This window comes from Trachurus japonicus, chromosome 8 (assembly GCF_045865225.1).
Source record: "Trachurus japonicus isolate A0001 chromosome 8, Traja_1.0".
NCBI lineage: Eukaryota > Metazoa > Chordata > Actinopteri > Carangiformes > Carangidae > Trachurus > Trachurus japonicus.
This window is the reverse complement of record NC_140914.1, coordinates 11,003,030-11,016,568: the sequence shown is the minus strand read 5'-3', so window position 1 is coordinate 11,016,568 and position 13,539 is coordinate 11,003,030. Positions and strand designations below refer to the sequence as shown.

Below are 13,539 nucleotides of genomic sequence, written 5' to 3'. Positions count from 1 at the left end.
AAATCTTTTTAGTTGATAAATATTTTCTACGTCCGCCAGATTTAAGGTTCTTCTTCATCCTCTTCTTCTTATTATTCTTTTCTTTTTTAAGCTTTTCTTTTCTTTTCTTTTTGCTCTGTGCCTTTAATTGATAGGATAGTAGAGAAATTGGGAGAGAGAGCATAGGCTACAGTCATACAGCCATATGGGGGCCCAACATTTTAGGTTTTTTTTTTTTTTTACATTTGTAATAAAACACCAAAGGCCTGTCCAGACGTGTAATAAGTTCAGCCATTAGGTCAAATACCAATAGGCTGATGACTACTACTCGTGCGCATTGGCAAGACGGAAAGTGTTTTGATGCGTTTGTTATCAATGATTTCAGATGACCGCACCCATTTATATCAAATTGCACATTCAGCTCATGGACGCCAAAATAGTTGGTAGCTATACAAATATTTTCCTTATAATAAAATAATATACCACTGATGCATTCAATTTCCTCCCAAGTGGTGAAATTCCCTTTATAACTTTGTATGGGACCCTTGGCACATGAACAGTGGACTCTCATAATGTTTCCACTCAGAGATCATGTGTGGGAAGGGGAATACAAATAGCACTTGAGCACATTTTGGGATCATTGTCCCACTAATATAACGATTTAATTATTTACCTTAACGATATTGTGCATATTTGATATTTGGTACAGATTTTTTCTATTTAAGTTGTTTATTTTTCTCCTATTTTTATCTATAAGATATCGATGTATAGTGTATATTTTCTCATCTCCAAGTTATTGCTTTTTATGTCATTATATCAGCGTTACTGGTTAGGGTACTTGAATTTCCTTTGGGATAAAGAAAGGATATCTTAGTCAAATATTGCACGAATTGGCACTGAGTCCAGGCAGTCGTATATGAGAACAAAAATAACCTTTTTTTTTTTTTTTTTTTTTTTCAATTAAACTATGACTTTTACAGTACAAATGACCGCACAGAGAGATTTGTGTACGTATAATCTGGGTTTTTATTTGATGCCTTTCGCAACAAGGAAGAACATGATCAAACATCTTGAACACATTAGTCGGAGTGTTGCTCAGTGGTACTGTCTGGCCAGGGCGGCGACCACCGCATTTTCAAACTTCTGCCAGGCCTCCTGGAAATCAGGGGTGAAGACGGAGGGTCCAAACTTGGCAGCCAAGCAAATGGTGGTGATCTCAGCAAGCAGCTAAAAAAAATGAGGAAAACAACATATAAAGATCACATTAAGGGGGTTGTCAGTGATAAACGATGCATGTATAGAAGCAGACAAGGAGGTCAACTTACCCTGAAGTTATCAGGATCCACGTGGATCACCTGAGAGTGCTTCTCGCTCAGGCTTTTGTAGGCGCCCTTGATGTTGTCCATGTTCTTGATGGCAAGCTCCAGTCCACCCATCACTGTCTTACCATGCGCGGCAACCTTGGGGTTTCCGAGAATGGCGGCGTTGGTGGACAGGTTTCCAAATGTGGAGAAGTGTCTCTGAGTCCAGGGGTACACGATCAGAAGCCTGAAATGACACAAGACACACACAGTTTGAGTAAAAGTAAAAAAAAAAGTCAGCCATTCTCAAAATAAATCAATACACAGCCGACTGATATAGCGAGGTTCCACTTTATATATACAGTTTAATAATATTACATCAGATATCTATCAAAAATAAACAGTGAGGTCACCTGGCCAGAGCCTGGGGTCCAATCTCTCCCACGTCGATCTTTCCCCACAGGGCAGAGATGGCGGAGCGCTCAGCATCTGTCCAATCGACCATGGTGACGACGTTAAGTTTTTTTCGATCTGTTTTCACACAAAAAGTCTCTGGTCACAAACCTTTAGAAAATGTTCCCCTTGATGGGGTTTTTATTAATTCCTTAATGCCACACCTCTCAGCCCCTGAGAGACGCTGATTGGACCAGAGGTGGGGTTGCTATACCTGTTATGATTAGGATGGGGACATTGCCAGCACTGGGAAAGACTGATAACGCTGAAAACTGATACAATCTTATGATATTTACTCTAATTTTATTAGAATATGGGCCATCATTAAAATTGAAACTCAATAGCCCATGTTTTCTAAACAGAAGTTGTTGGGTTTCTTTTCTTTTTTCTTTCTTTTTTTTTTACATCGTCTTTTGTATATCTCTTCAGATCCGATATTAGTTTATATAAAATCTTGTTTAATTTCTATTTCCCCCCCTCATTTCATTAGGATGTGTTATTTTCACCTGAATTTATTATTTTTCGTTTTATACATGTAGCCTATATGTAAAAACTATTTTTTTTGGCATGTTTTGATCATTTATTTAGCTCTGTCTCTATAAGATCATCCATATCTTCATATCTTCATAATAATGACTGAGGTATCACTTTATGAAACGTTTAGCTACATCAATTTGTCATAAAATAGATTAAGAAGTTACAATATTTCACAGTGGGGAACCTCTCAGTTTTTCTCTGACTATATTCAACATTAACTAGAGATCTCAAGGTCATTTCCTACATTCAAACCTTTAATTCCCCTGTTAGCTGAAGGTTGGTTTAAAAATCGATTTTTGAAAAGGTAAAACAAAAACAAAAAACAGTGTTAAGTAAACGGCACTTGGGACAAGCTTACAAGCTTGAATTGGAGTCTCACATGAGAGACAGACAGACAGTCTTCTCTTTATTTTGAAAGAGTCAGATTTTCACTTGTAGGCACATGAAGACCCCAAAGCTGCAGCTGAAGCCAGACAAGGTCACATGTATGAACCTATTAACATCTAGGGCCTAATATTTTGGGGCTGAATTCAGAATTAATCTTCATTGTGGTTTTACATTGTTTTTTTGTTTGTTTGTTTGTTTGGTTTGGTTTGGTTTAATAGGATGTTATTGATATAGGCCTATTACACAGTCCCCTCATGTTGTTTTAGGCTACTATAACTTCACGTTTAGAAGACTGCTAATATGTTGATTTCTTTCTCAATTAGATGGTTTTTTTAGTAAACTTTCAGTTGTCAATCAAACTCAAAAGATGTTAAGATCTTTATAGAGTGATGTGAAAATAAAATTGAAGGTTCAAAGACGAATGAAAAGTTACAAAACTTTTACATAAACGGGCTAGAAATGACTTTTCTAATAATGTTAGGTGTGGAATTCACTTGACGATGACATTTTAATTTTTGTAAAATAGCCTAACTGACATCATTTAAAAAAATTATAGAAAAGGGAGTGGTAACTTTTATCTCACAAACTGCCATGGAAACTTCTGGCAAAGTCTTTCGATGAGGTGTGGTTTGGTTTGATACTGGGGCGTGGTGCGATTCGGTTTGATATAAAAAAGACTGTCAGAGACCGACTTCACGAACATCGTCAGACAAAATTTCTTTCAGTGAAGAAAACTTGAAGAAAAGGCAGACATGAGTCTCTCCGGAAAAGACAAGAGCATTGTGAAGTCCTTCTGGGACAAGGTTGGCGGAAAGGCCGCCGACATCGGCGCCGACGCCCTGGGCAGGTAAGCAGCTTCTTCTTGTGGCAGCATACAGTAGGCCTACAAACCCACTCACATGCTGTTATATGCCGCTGTTATATGCCGTTGTTCTCGTAATGAACTCTTTCTTTTTGTTCAATCTCCCTCTGACAGGATGCTGGTTGTATTCCCCCAGACCAAGACCTACTTTGCCCACTGGGCTGATTTGGGCCCTGACTCCGCACAGGTGAAGAAGCACGGTGCCACCATCATGGCAGCTGTGGGAGACGCTGTCGGCAAGATGGACGACCTGACAGGAGGTCTGTCCGCTCTCAGCGAGCTGCACGCCTTCAAGCTCAGAGTGGACCCAGCCAACTTCAGGGTAAGGAGCAAGGATCAATGCAGCACAAGCCGGTGTGATGGTTTTGTAGAAAGTATAATAGGCTATGACATATAGGCCTTTTGATCTAACCCTTTCCTCCCCCCCCCTCCCTGTGCAACCGCAGATTCTGGCCCACAACATGCTCTTGGTTTTGGCCATGTACTTCCCCGCTGATTTCACTCCAGAGGTGCACACCGCCTGTGACAAGTTCCTGCAGAACCTGGCCCTGGCTCTGGCCGAGAGGTACCGCTAAGTCCTTCAGCGGACCCAGGAGCATCGACTGCCCGCCTGCAACACGTGTGGGTGGCACGTCGTCCACAACAACGTCCAAGATCCCTTTTCAAAATGAAAGGATTTGATGAATAAATCAAATAAATGTAAAATGTCAAAATGTCTCTTCTTTGTTGTCTTTTTTTTTCTTAGTTCGATCAGCCTCCACACAATTAGCCTATAATTTATTCATAATTGAAAATAATAATAATAATAAAATAAAAATAAGGAAATAAAGTTTAGTTAACCCTGTTTTATTCAAAGAAAAGTCTATATCATCAATTAAAACGTAACTCTTTTCTGATAATACCAGTGAATAAAGTTTTAAAACTTGAAATGACGCTATCGTGTTCTACGTTGGCTATAATGTAGGTTACATTTAATTGTTTAATATGGGTTTAGCACTGTCGCCTCAGAAAGTTCAGGGTTCGATCCCGGGCTTCATGGGGCCTTTGTAGCTATGTGGAGTTCATGTTCTCCCTATGTGCTTGAGTGGGTTTTATTCGCTCTCTGACTTCTTCCCACTGTTTAAAGACATGTAGCCTACACTAGGTTGACTGACTACTCAGAAGTGACCATAGGTGTGAATGTACGTGAACGTTGTTTGTATGTCAAGTCAGTCCTGTGGGTGCACCCCTCCCTCACTCCATATGGATGGATGGATGGATGGATGGATGGATGGGTGGATGTGAAAGCAGGCCGAGGTGTGTCCACCTCAAACAGCTCCGGCTCATCCTCCCTCTGCTGTGCCGGAAGCCGAGGAGCTGTCCGAGGTGCTGCAGCAGCAGAAAGCTCTCTGCCTGTGACTGAGCGTCTCTACATGTTATTAAACCAGCTTAATCACCACTATTTTCATAAGTGAAAAATATGTTTAAAATGTGCAGACTCTGATTTCTAATCAATGTAACAGATTTGTTTTTGTTTTTTTATAAAGTATGTCAAACTTTTTACACTTCAGTTGTATTCATTACTTATAATATTTATTAGGCTATATATATTTTTTCTTTTCTTGTTAAACACTTTTTTATTATCGACTATATGTGCCTTTCTGTGTCTTTTAACTTACACTAGACTCCAAAAGAGCCCTGCACAATAATTCATATATGCCTGTTTGGTTTGTGCACAAATGGCAAATAAAATTGACACTTTAGAGAGAAGTTGTGTCCAGATTGCACTTTGTCATTCACGACATGTGGTAAAGAAAAAGCCACAATTCATCAACTTCAATTTTGCGCTTCATGATGTGATCAATAGCTACAAGTTAACCGACTTTTATGTCCTCATTGTGCACGTGTTCCAGTGTACAATACTGGGACATAATACAACGGTGTAACAAAACGTAGCCATAACAAGGCCACAGGACATTTATGGTGAATGAATGATGGTGGTGATTTCAAATGTCAGGTAGGCTATAGGCTACGACATGACCTGTACAGAAATGTATAAATATGTGTGACCTGTGATGTAGGCCTATATCATGTGAGCCTAACACTTCCTGATGAGCGAAGTGGCCAAGCTGCAGTAATCAGTTGTGATTTCACATGAGTCGATAAGGGTTCAGTTTGAGGAGGAAGTCCGCATCACGAGGAGAGTCCAGTCCTGCACCGCTCAGCGACTGATGATGCGCAGCAGCGCCCTCTATTGGATTGATTGCGTACTGGTGGCCAACGCTGGTTTGACTGTGATTAAATAAACCACAGCAGCACCACCAGTGGTTGACCTTACAGCTCTGGAAAAACTTAGGGACCACTTCAAAATGATCAGTTCCTCTGGTTTTACTATTCATAGCTATGTGTTTGAGTGAAATGAACATTTTTGTTTCATTCTATAACCTACTGACAAAATTTCTCCCAAATTGGAAATAAAAAATTATCATTTAGAGCATTTATTTGCAGAAAATGGCAACAGGTCAAAATAACAAAAAAAAATTCTGGTGTTTTCAGACCTTGTATAATGCAAAGAAAACAAGTTCATATTCATTTTAAAACAACACAACACTACTTTTTAAACATAGGAAGAGTTTAGAAATCAAAATTGGTGGAATAATCCCAATATTTAATCGCAGCAGTGTTTCTTTATTATTATTTATTTATAATCTTTCTTCCTCATTAAATATGATTTGGTTCAGGTGATCAGCTAAGTAGAGTGAGGTGTGCTTGTGTTGGAGTTCAATAGACACTGAAATCGATGGCTGCCATGCATGTAGAGAAGCTGATTTATTAACAACATTTTGGAGTGGTCTCTTTATTTTTTCCAGAGCATAACCTTAGCTGTCTGTTCACTGGTGACAAACAGATCTAGCACAGAAACATTAACACGCTGGTAGATGTTATGTTACTGTCAGATAAAAAGCTGCTGAGACTAGTATTAGCAGCCTTTATAACCAACTTGGTTATTAAGTTATAAAGGACCACTATGCCAAAAGCATTGAAAATTAAATGGGTTATTTTCTTAAGAAATCGTCGGGGAGGTTTTTTGTTTGTTTTTTTTTGTTTTTTTTGTCGTAGCACAGCTTGTCTGTATCATTTAGCCTATTCCTTATCAGGCAATACAAGTTGTGTAGTAACTTCAAACTCAAAGCACACATTCACTAATCGGGTTTTCCGCCCCCAGGTGCAATCTAAGCACAGCAGATTTGTCCTCACCTTATCATTTTTACAAATCCAGACAGAAGTGTTTGTCCAGCCCCCTGCCCCGTATTCATCCAATCGCATAAGGCGGGGAGGAGTGAAACGGTTCTTTTAAAAGCACCAGTCTCTGACTCTCATGCATCTGCAAGTGCAAATCTGAAACCGGCAAAATGGTTGAATGGACAGACTTCGAGCGCTCCACCATCCAGGACATCTTCTCCAAGATGGAGTATGAGATCGTGGGCCCTGCAGCTCTTTCCAGGTGACAGGCTACGTCCTTTCTGTTTTTTTTTTTTCTTATTCATCCAATAACGTGCACTTAAGTGATATAGCCTATTATCAGAATTGTAAGTTGTGCATCTTTTCCCCACTCCTCAGGTGCCTGATCGTCTACCCCTGGACTCAGAGGTATTTCGGAAACTTCGGGAACCTCTACAACGCCGCTGCCATCGCCGCAAACCCTCTGATTGCAAAGCACGGAACAACCATCCTGCACGGTCTGGACCGGGCTGTGAAGAACATGGACAACATCAAGGAGACCTACGCCGAGCTGAGCGTGCTGCACTCCGAGAAACTGCACGTTGACCCCGATAACTTCAGGGTAAGACGACAAACGAGTTTGAATTTTTGTCCGTATTCAGACATTCTCCCCCCAAAAAACCCTCCATGCACCTTTGTTGCCGTGTTTCTGACTCTCTCTCTGTGTTGTTTTGTGATGCAGCTGCTGTCCGACTGCCTCACCATCGTGGTCGCTGCTCGTTTGGGAAACGCCTTCACCGGTGATGTGCAGGCCGCTTTCCAGAAGTTCCTGTCCGTGGTGGTGTCCTCCCTGGGAAGGCAGTACCACTAGAGAGCTGCAGCAGAGGAGGAGGAGATGTTGTTTTAAAATCTCTTTTTTTAAACCATGTCTCTAACGCAGGAATAAATAAAACAATTCGCATATTGAACTTGTTTGTTTCTCTCAGTCTGTTCTTATGGCCGGATCAGCACCTGGTCCTTACACATTTAAAGCCATGTTTTAGCCCAATGTTTCACTCAAATGAAATGAAATTTAAAATGAAAAAAAAAAAACGTATGTAGGCTATTTATGTGCTTCAATCAACATAATCTATGATAAAAGGACTCGTGCAGACAGTCCAATTTGAAAATGTTACATCGACAGTCCTGGTTCAATTCAATTCAATTCAATTCAATTCACACACACTCATGCAGGATACAACCACCACACCAATAATCTGAAAGTATTAAAGTTTGCTGACTTAGTACAAATTAAAACTGCACAGATAATATACAAAGCCAAGAATAATTTACTCCCTAAATATTCAAAAAAAATGTTCAAGGAAAGAGAGGGGAGAAATGAGCTAAGAGGGAAACTTAACTTAAAACAACCAAGAATAAATACTACATTAAAAAGCATGTGTATCTCTGTGGCGGGAGTAAAACTGTGGAATAGCTTGACAGAGGATCTCAAACAATGCAAAAACATAACACAATTTAGAAATAGATTAAAACATAGTATGATAGAAAGCTTTAAACAGGATTGATTAATTGGGTGTTTGCAACTGTAATGCTGTTAAATTATTTATTTATTTTATTTTTTGGCTACACTTGTTAATTATTGGATACTTATTTCTTTCTATGACTCTGATTGCAACTGTTTAATTATTTATTTATTTTATTTTTTGGCTTCATTTGTTAATTATTGGATACTTGTTTCTTTCTATGACTCTGAAACCATGAAGAGCTCTAATGGATTTACTGAAATACTAGATAGCTTCATCAGCCACACTTTATCGATCTATTTATGAACTAGTTGAACTAAGGACGATATATGGAAGGTTGACTGATTATGATTGATGCTCAACTGTAAACAATTTGTGTAAAGATCGAATAAACTACTACTACTACTACTAATGTATCTAACATGTAGTTTATATTCACATCATATTGTGTCTATGATATCAATAGGTCAATTTAAAAGGTTACACATAAGGAACAAAGTCGCGTTACGCGTCACACAGTCATGTACAGCCTATTGATTTTCATAGTCATATAGTTGAATCTATTTATTTAATTAATTAATTAGTTTATCTTACTCATTAATTTGTTAATTTATAATTGCAAATGGCCATTCCGCACGAGTCCTGTTAAAGATTCTTTTTTGTCATTTTTAGTTACTTAATGCATACATGAATGCACGTGAATGCATTCTGATACAACATGGGCAAAAATATCAGTGCCTTTAACATATAGTTTGTTTACATGGCAAACAACTGTTTGTGTATATATATATACACAAACTACAGAACGGTGAATTTAAAGGTTATTAACAGTTATTGATTAACACTGATGGAGACCGCCAAAATAAAAGCTGTAAAAGTTGTAATGAAGCAGGAAACTTGAGCTGCAGCAGCTCTGAGTGTGATGAGGTGTGTACGTCTGTATATGGTTAACTATAAAGCAGTTGTTTGGATACTGTTTGTTACACTTCTTGCACTTTTAGGTGTGAACATTTTGTCTTCAGCATTTATTTCGGCAGAGATGTTATTGTGTTTTAAACGATGGTCTAAGTTAACTATTAAATTTCATTTATATGGATGGATGGATGGATGGATGGATGGATGGGTGGGTGGATGGATGGATGGATGGATGGATGGATGGATAAATGGCATGTGGGTATAGGCAGTTGGCCCTGCTGATCCTTCACTTGAGTTCTCATCAATACTTAATTCAATAACACAGACAACCATAGCATGTTTGATTGCATTTGATCATTTATTCATATAATCAGAGTGACAAACAATCCAAGCTCTCGCGCTGCTGTCCGTCATCTGCTCCATCTCCTGCAGTTTATCGGTATTTCTCAGACAGGGCACGAGCCAGAGAAGCCAGGAACTTGTCCATGGCCACGTGGACCTCGGGGGTGAATGCATCGGGGAACATGATGGCCAAGACCACGAGGATGTTGTGAGCGAGGATCTGTGGGAGAGGAAAGATGACATCATGACATTTCATTGAAGACAATGGTCACATCTGCGCTCAAACCGACATATGCAGACTGGAGTGAACTTCTGCATCATAATCACCACCATCTCAGCTGATTGTCGTGTTGTTTTATGTGTATTGTTTATGTTAAATGGGGTCAGTTTGCTTTTAAAAAAAAAACTTCAGCACCATGGACAGTGAATTTGAAGGCGCTGGTGTGTTAATCTGACATGCACCAGTGCTGAAGTGGCCTTCAAAGAATAAAGAAAAAGCAGTAAAAACCCAGTTGGTGTTAGTAACATGGCATCTACCTTGAAGTTAGCAGGGTCCACCCTCAGGGTGAAGGCGTGCAGCTCGCTGAGGGTCAGCAGACCTCCTGTCAGGTCGTCGATTTTGGACACAGCATCAGCGACTCCACCCATCACGGTGATTCCGTGCTTCCTCACTGGGGCAGAGCCGGGGCTCAGGTCCTTCCAGTGGGAGAAGTAGGTCTTGGTCTGAGGGTAGACCACCAGCATCCTGCGCAATACACGTGGATAAGACAGTGAGTAAAGGATAGAAACGATTTAACACAATTTTAAGGAGCAAATTGTGTAAGTAAGTAAAGATCATAGGTTACTCACCTGGACAGAGCATCAGTTCCGATGTCCTCAGCCTTTCCGGAGATTTTGCCCCAGAAGGCCTTGACGGCGGCCTTGTCCTTAGCAGTGAGACTGGTCATTTTGCCTGTAGATTATCAGGTTCAAGTTGAATAGCTACTGATGAGCTCAGACTGGGGGAGGCTTATATAGGAGTCTAGGTCATGAAAGGTCGTGGGCACAACCGCGCCCCCACGAGATATGCTTCTTGGCACTTAGACGGTATTATCCAAATCGCAGCTTGCGCAGAGATAAACACAGAGAGAGAGATCTATCACGATGGCCCCGAAAGACCTGCTGGAAAGACACGACGAAAATAACTGAACAAGTCATTTTCAAAAGGGTCTATGCACAGGAAGCTCAAGAGGGTCACCAGATTGAGAATGCAAACTTCCAAAGTCAAAAAGTATCAGTAACACATGCTGCTTTTATAATGAAAACAATAACGATGTGATAACAGCTCCGTATAGTAGCCTATAGCCTACTTCAGATTTTTGTGCCCAATTGGAAATAAGCTCAATGAAGAGTCAACACCACCTTTTATTGATAGATTTCAATACTAAACATCTTCAGCATCAATTTTGGGTCAAATGCAAATTATCTTAACTCTTACCCGCAGATCAAATAAATCGAAAATCTATGACTATCACTTAACTGTTTGTCCTCTGATGAGAGACTGTACTTTTCCCACAGTAACAGGTTTATTAGGTTCATTGTTGAAAACCTGGTGTGTAATTCAAATGTTATAACATAGAGAGCAGATGTGACAAATATATAGATATATAGCAAGTTGTTTTGTTGTTTTTCTTTGAGGTAATGTGGGGATGGATTATTCTGTTATATGTATTTAAGTGATATTATGTATGGGTTGGTATATTTGTGTTTAATTTCTGTATGTTGCCATTATTTTGAGTCTGAGAGGATCTATATCCTGTATCAGATGATTTTTCATTAAATTCATTAAAGTTTATTTAAACAATATTGGCTGCAGCCAGCCTGCATGGATAAGTAGTGTAGCTTATATGGATGGATGCAGTGTCAGTTCACTCCTCCTGATTTAAAATCTAGGCTCTGCAATTAATTCATATTAAAAGGGTTTGGTTATCAGCTGGGGCTGGGGTCATTTGCAGTGAAGCTCGCTGCCAACTTGTCTGTGTATCTGTGTCTGTGGCTTATCTAAACCACAAGTGGAGTCTGGTGCCACCAAAGGGTGGAACCGCTCAGAGGCGAACAAGATAAATTAAAGTAACTTTACTGAAAGAGCTCATTTTAGCCTATTAACTGAGTCAAGTTATGGATCAACTGACCATAATGTGAAACATCAGAAGATTTTGTTATGGTTAAAAACAAAAAAAAAAGTAGCTTCAATCTTTAGAACAGTAAAACCCCTCTAATACAGTGCCCATCCAAAAGTAAAAGTCACATACTCTAATATTTTATTGGACCGATTTGATTAAGGCACACATTCACTGTGGCATTGCTATAAGCTTCTGCAATGTCACAACATTTATTTCTGTCCAGTTGCATTCATTTTTCAAAAAGTCTCAGTGGGGGGATGGTTTGGACTCTGTGGTCACATTGGACCACATTTCTTTCTTGAAGATGATGGTTCCCCACTATCGTTCCAGTTTTTAATAATGCATTGGACAACTTTAGTAGTCTAAGCAATCTCCTTAGTTGTTTTATTTGCTTGATGCAGTAATGCCAATAATTTGACCCGATTAACATCTTTTCCACGCCCACAGGATGTGTCTTCCTATGGTTGTTTAAGAAATGAGACTGCATCAGTTATGGTTAAGTTGTTGCCAGCTGAAACATAATCATCCATGCAGTAATTATCCAATGGGAGTCTCTTACATATTAGCTTAGTTAAATGCAAGTGGTGACTTTTTTTGGATGGGCAGTGTATATAGGTAGTATACATCAGTCAAAACTGTAATTTTTACAGTTTCTGTATAGAAAAAAAACACCCACTCACTGTTAATTGCACTGTGTTAAAAAAAACTGTTATTCATATAACAGTCAACACTGTCTCTCTTTTTGTGTGTAAGTAAAAAAGGTAACTTGCCACTGTCCAATTTACCAACATAACAGAAACACTAATGGTTTTGGATAACTTGCTCCTCCAGGCCAAGGGGGTGGGATTTCCCAGCATGCTCTGAGGTGATATGTCTGGGACATAAGGATAAATAGATTGTGTTTCATGTTATTTCAGTGTTAACTGACCCCACAGTTTGTAAACATCAAAAGTTGCTTTGTGGATGCCAAAATTATTTTTTAAACTTTAATTGAACACATAAACGTGTGTGCATGTGTGTCTGTTCATTAATTCAGTTGTAACTACTGTGTGTGATTTGGTGTTTTTGCACTGGACTGTTTTGGGGGGCCACAAACAAAATCTTGTTTAGGGCCACCAAAATCCTAGGGCCGGCCCTGCCTTGGACCCCCTTTGGGACTTGGGGTGGACTTATCTCTCGATCATTACCACAGCAAACCTTGGCTTCATACACTATCATAGGTGTTATCGCTGCTCTTCCTGGTGATTTTTTTTTTTTAATTTTTATTATAGTCTGTTGTATGGTATAAAAGCAATTTTATGGTGAAGATTTTTTATAGCATTTTTATAGACAGTAAATATTGAAATAACATTTGGATACTTATCATAATAAAATTCTGGCAACCACAGCTGACAGTTTGTTGTTGTCGAATTGTAATTGACTCTACTGATACTACGTTGCTCCATACATTCCAGTAGAAGCTATAGGTTACTCATAGCCATTCATTCAAGTCCTTACAATGCGTCAGCTGTTTCGGGCCAGTTGCAGACGTTTAGGCCTTTGGGCGGAGAACTGAGGGGTGAGGGCGTGAAAGAAAACAATCGGCAGCAGCAGTCACATCTGGAAACACACTCACACAGTCACACACACCAGGGTTGCATGGACGTATGCGTTGCTGCAGAGACATGAGGTAAAATAACCTACATTAGTCTATCCATTCTGTTGATGTTTGACATTAAATTAGCGTTTGTTAACCACTTTTTGTTTTTATAGTTCCTGCTCAAGAAACAACAAAATGTTATAAATAGTCGACATAGCCTCCTATATAGGCCTATAGCATGCATAGGCCTAGGCTATAAATTTGACCTGTAGGGTGCTGTGCTCTTCTTGTTATCAGG

At 39.4% G+C, this 13,539-nt stretch overlaps 4 protein-coding genes and 1 long non-coding RNA gene across 5 annotated transcripts; 3 read left to right on the top strand and 2 right to left on the bottom strand.

The window, feature by feature from the left end:
- Positions 1-981: 981 nt before the first annotated feature.
- On the bottom strand, positions 982-1,848 carry LOC146982681 (hemoglobin subunit beta). Its single transcript, XM_085783781.1, has 3 exons — positions 1,694-1,848; positions 1,305-1,527; positions 982-1,206 (listed from the first exon to the last, which is right to left on the bottom strand). The coding sequence occupies exons 1-3, from the start codon at positions 1,783-1,785 to the stop codon at positions 1,075-1,077; spliced, it is 447 nt and encodes a 148-aa protein (XP_085639907.1). The 5' UTR covers positions 1,786-1,848; the 3' UTR covers positions 982-1,074.
- On the top strand, positions 1,429-1,816 carry LOC146982682 (uncharacterized). Its single transcript, XR_015036271.1, has 2 exons — positions 1,429-1,563; positions 1,608-1,816. It is a non-coding gene; the product is annotated as an uncharacterized LOC146982682 (long non-coding RNA).
- Positions 1,849-3,352: 1,504 nt separating the features above from the next.
- Positions 3,353-4,232, top strand: LOC146982680 (hemoglobin subunit alpha-A). Its single transcript, XM_085783779.1, has 3 exons — positions 3,353-3,504; positions 3,634-3,841; positions 3,966-4,232. The coding sequence occupies exons 1-3, from the start codon at positions 3,410-3,412 to the stop codon at positions 4,092-4,094; spliced, it is 432 nt and encodes a 143-aa protein (XP_085639905.1). The 5' UTR covers positions 3,353-3,409; the 3' UTR covers positions 4,095-4,232.
- A 2,560-nt stretch (positions 4,233-6,792) lies between these two features.
- LOC146982679 (hemoglobin subunit beta-2) lies at positions 6,793-7,688 on the top strand. Its single transcript, XM_085783767.1, has 3 exons — positions 6,793-7,003; positions 7,120-7,342; positions 7,463-7,688. Exons 1-3 carry the CDS (start codon positions 6,912-6,914, stop codon positions 7,589-7,591), a joined length of 444 nt encoding a protein of 147 aa, XP_085639893.1. The 5' UTR covers positions 6,793-6,911; the 3' UTR covers positions 7,592-7,688.
- A 1,814-nt stretch (positions 7,689-9,502) lies between these two features.
- On the bottom strand, positions 9,503-10,588 carry LOC146982678 (hemoglobin embryonic subunit alpha). Its single transcript, XM_085783775.1, has 3 exons — positions 10,350-10,588; positions 10,038-10,245; positions 9,503-9,720 (listed from the first exon to the last, which is right to left on the bottom strand). The coding sequence occupies exons 1-3, from the start codon at positions 10,445-10,447 to the stop codon at positions 9,592-9,594; spliced, it is 435 nt and encodes a 144-aa protein (XP_085639901.1). The 5' UTR covers positions 10,448-10,588; the 3' UTR covers positions 9,503-9,591.
- Positions 10,589-13,539: the final 2,951 nt, after the last annotated feature.

Bases quoted from the DNA above. Each gene is read 5' to 3' on its own strand.
- LOC146982678 (XM_085783775.1), bottom strand. From the start codon at position 10,447: ATGACCAGTCTCACTGCTAAGGACAAGGCCGCCGTCAAGGCCTTCTGG. The intron at 10,246-10,349 runs GTGAGTAACCTA...TGTATTGCGCAG, and splicing joins GGAACTGATGCTCTGTCCAG to GATGCTGGTGGTCTACCCTC. The intron at 9,721-10,037 runs GTAGATGCCATG...CCTCTCCCACAG, and splicing joins TGGACCCTGCTAACTTCAAG to ATCCTCGCTCACAACATCCT.
- LOC146982679 (XM_085783767.1), top strand. From the start codon at position 6,912: ATGGTTGAATGGACAGACTTCGAGCGCTCCACCATCCAGGACATCTTC. The intron at 7,004-7,119 runs GTGACAGGCTAC...CCCACTCCTCAG, and splicing joins GGCCCTGCAGCTCTTTCCAG to GTGCCTGATCGTCTACCCCT. The intron at 7,343-7,462 runs GTAAGACGACAA...TTTGTGATGCAG, and splicing joins TTGACCCCGATAACTTCAGG to CTGCTGTCCGACTGCCTCAC.
- LOC146982680 (XM_085783779.1), top strand. From the start codon at position 3,410: ATGAGTCTCTCCGGAAAAGACAAGAGCATTGTGAAGTCCTTCTGGGAC. The intron at 3,505-3,633 runs GTAAGCAGCTTC...TCCCTCTGACAG, and splicing joins GGCGCCGACGCCCTGGGCAG to GATGCTGGTTGTATTCCCCC. The intron at 3,842-3,965 runs GTAAGGAGCAAG...GTGCAACCGCAG, and splicing joins TGGACCCAGCCAACTTCAGG to ATTCTGGCCCACAACATGCT.
- LOC146982681 (XM_085783781.1), bottom strand. From the start codon at position 1,785: ATGGTCGATTGGACAGATGCTGAGCGCTCCGCCATCTCTGCCCTGTGG. The intron at 1,528-1,693 runs GTGACCTCACTG...GTGTCATTTCAG, and splicing joins GGACCCCAGGCTCTGGCCAG to GCTTCTGATCGTGTACCCCT. The intron at 1,207-1,304 runs GTAAGTTGACCT...CATTTTTTTTAG, and splicing joins TGGATCCTGATAACTTCAGG to CTGCTTGCTGAGATCACCAC.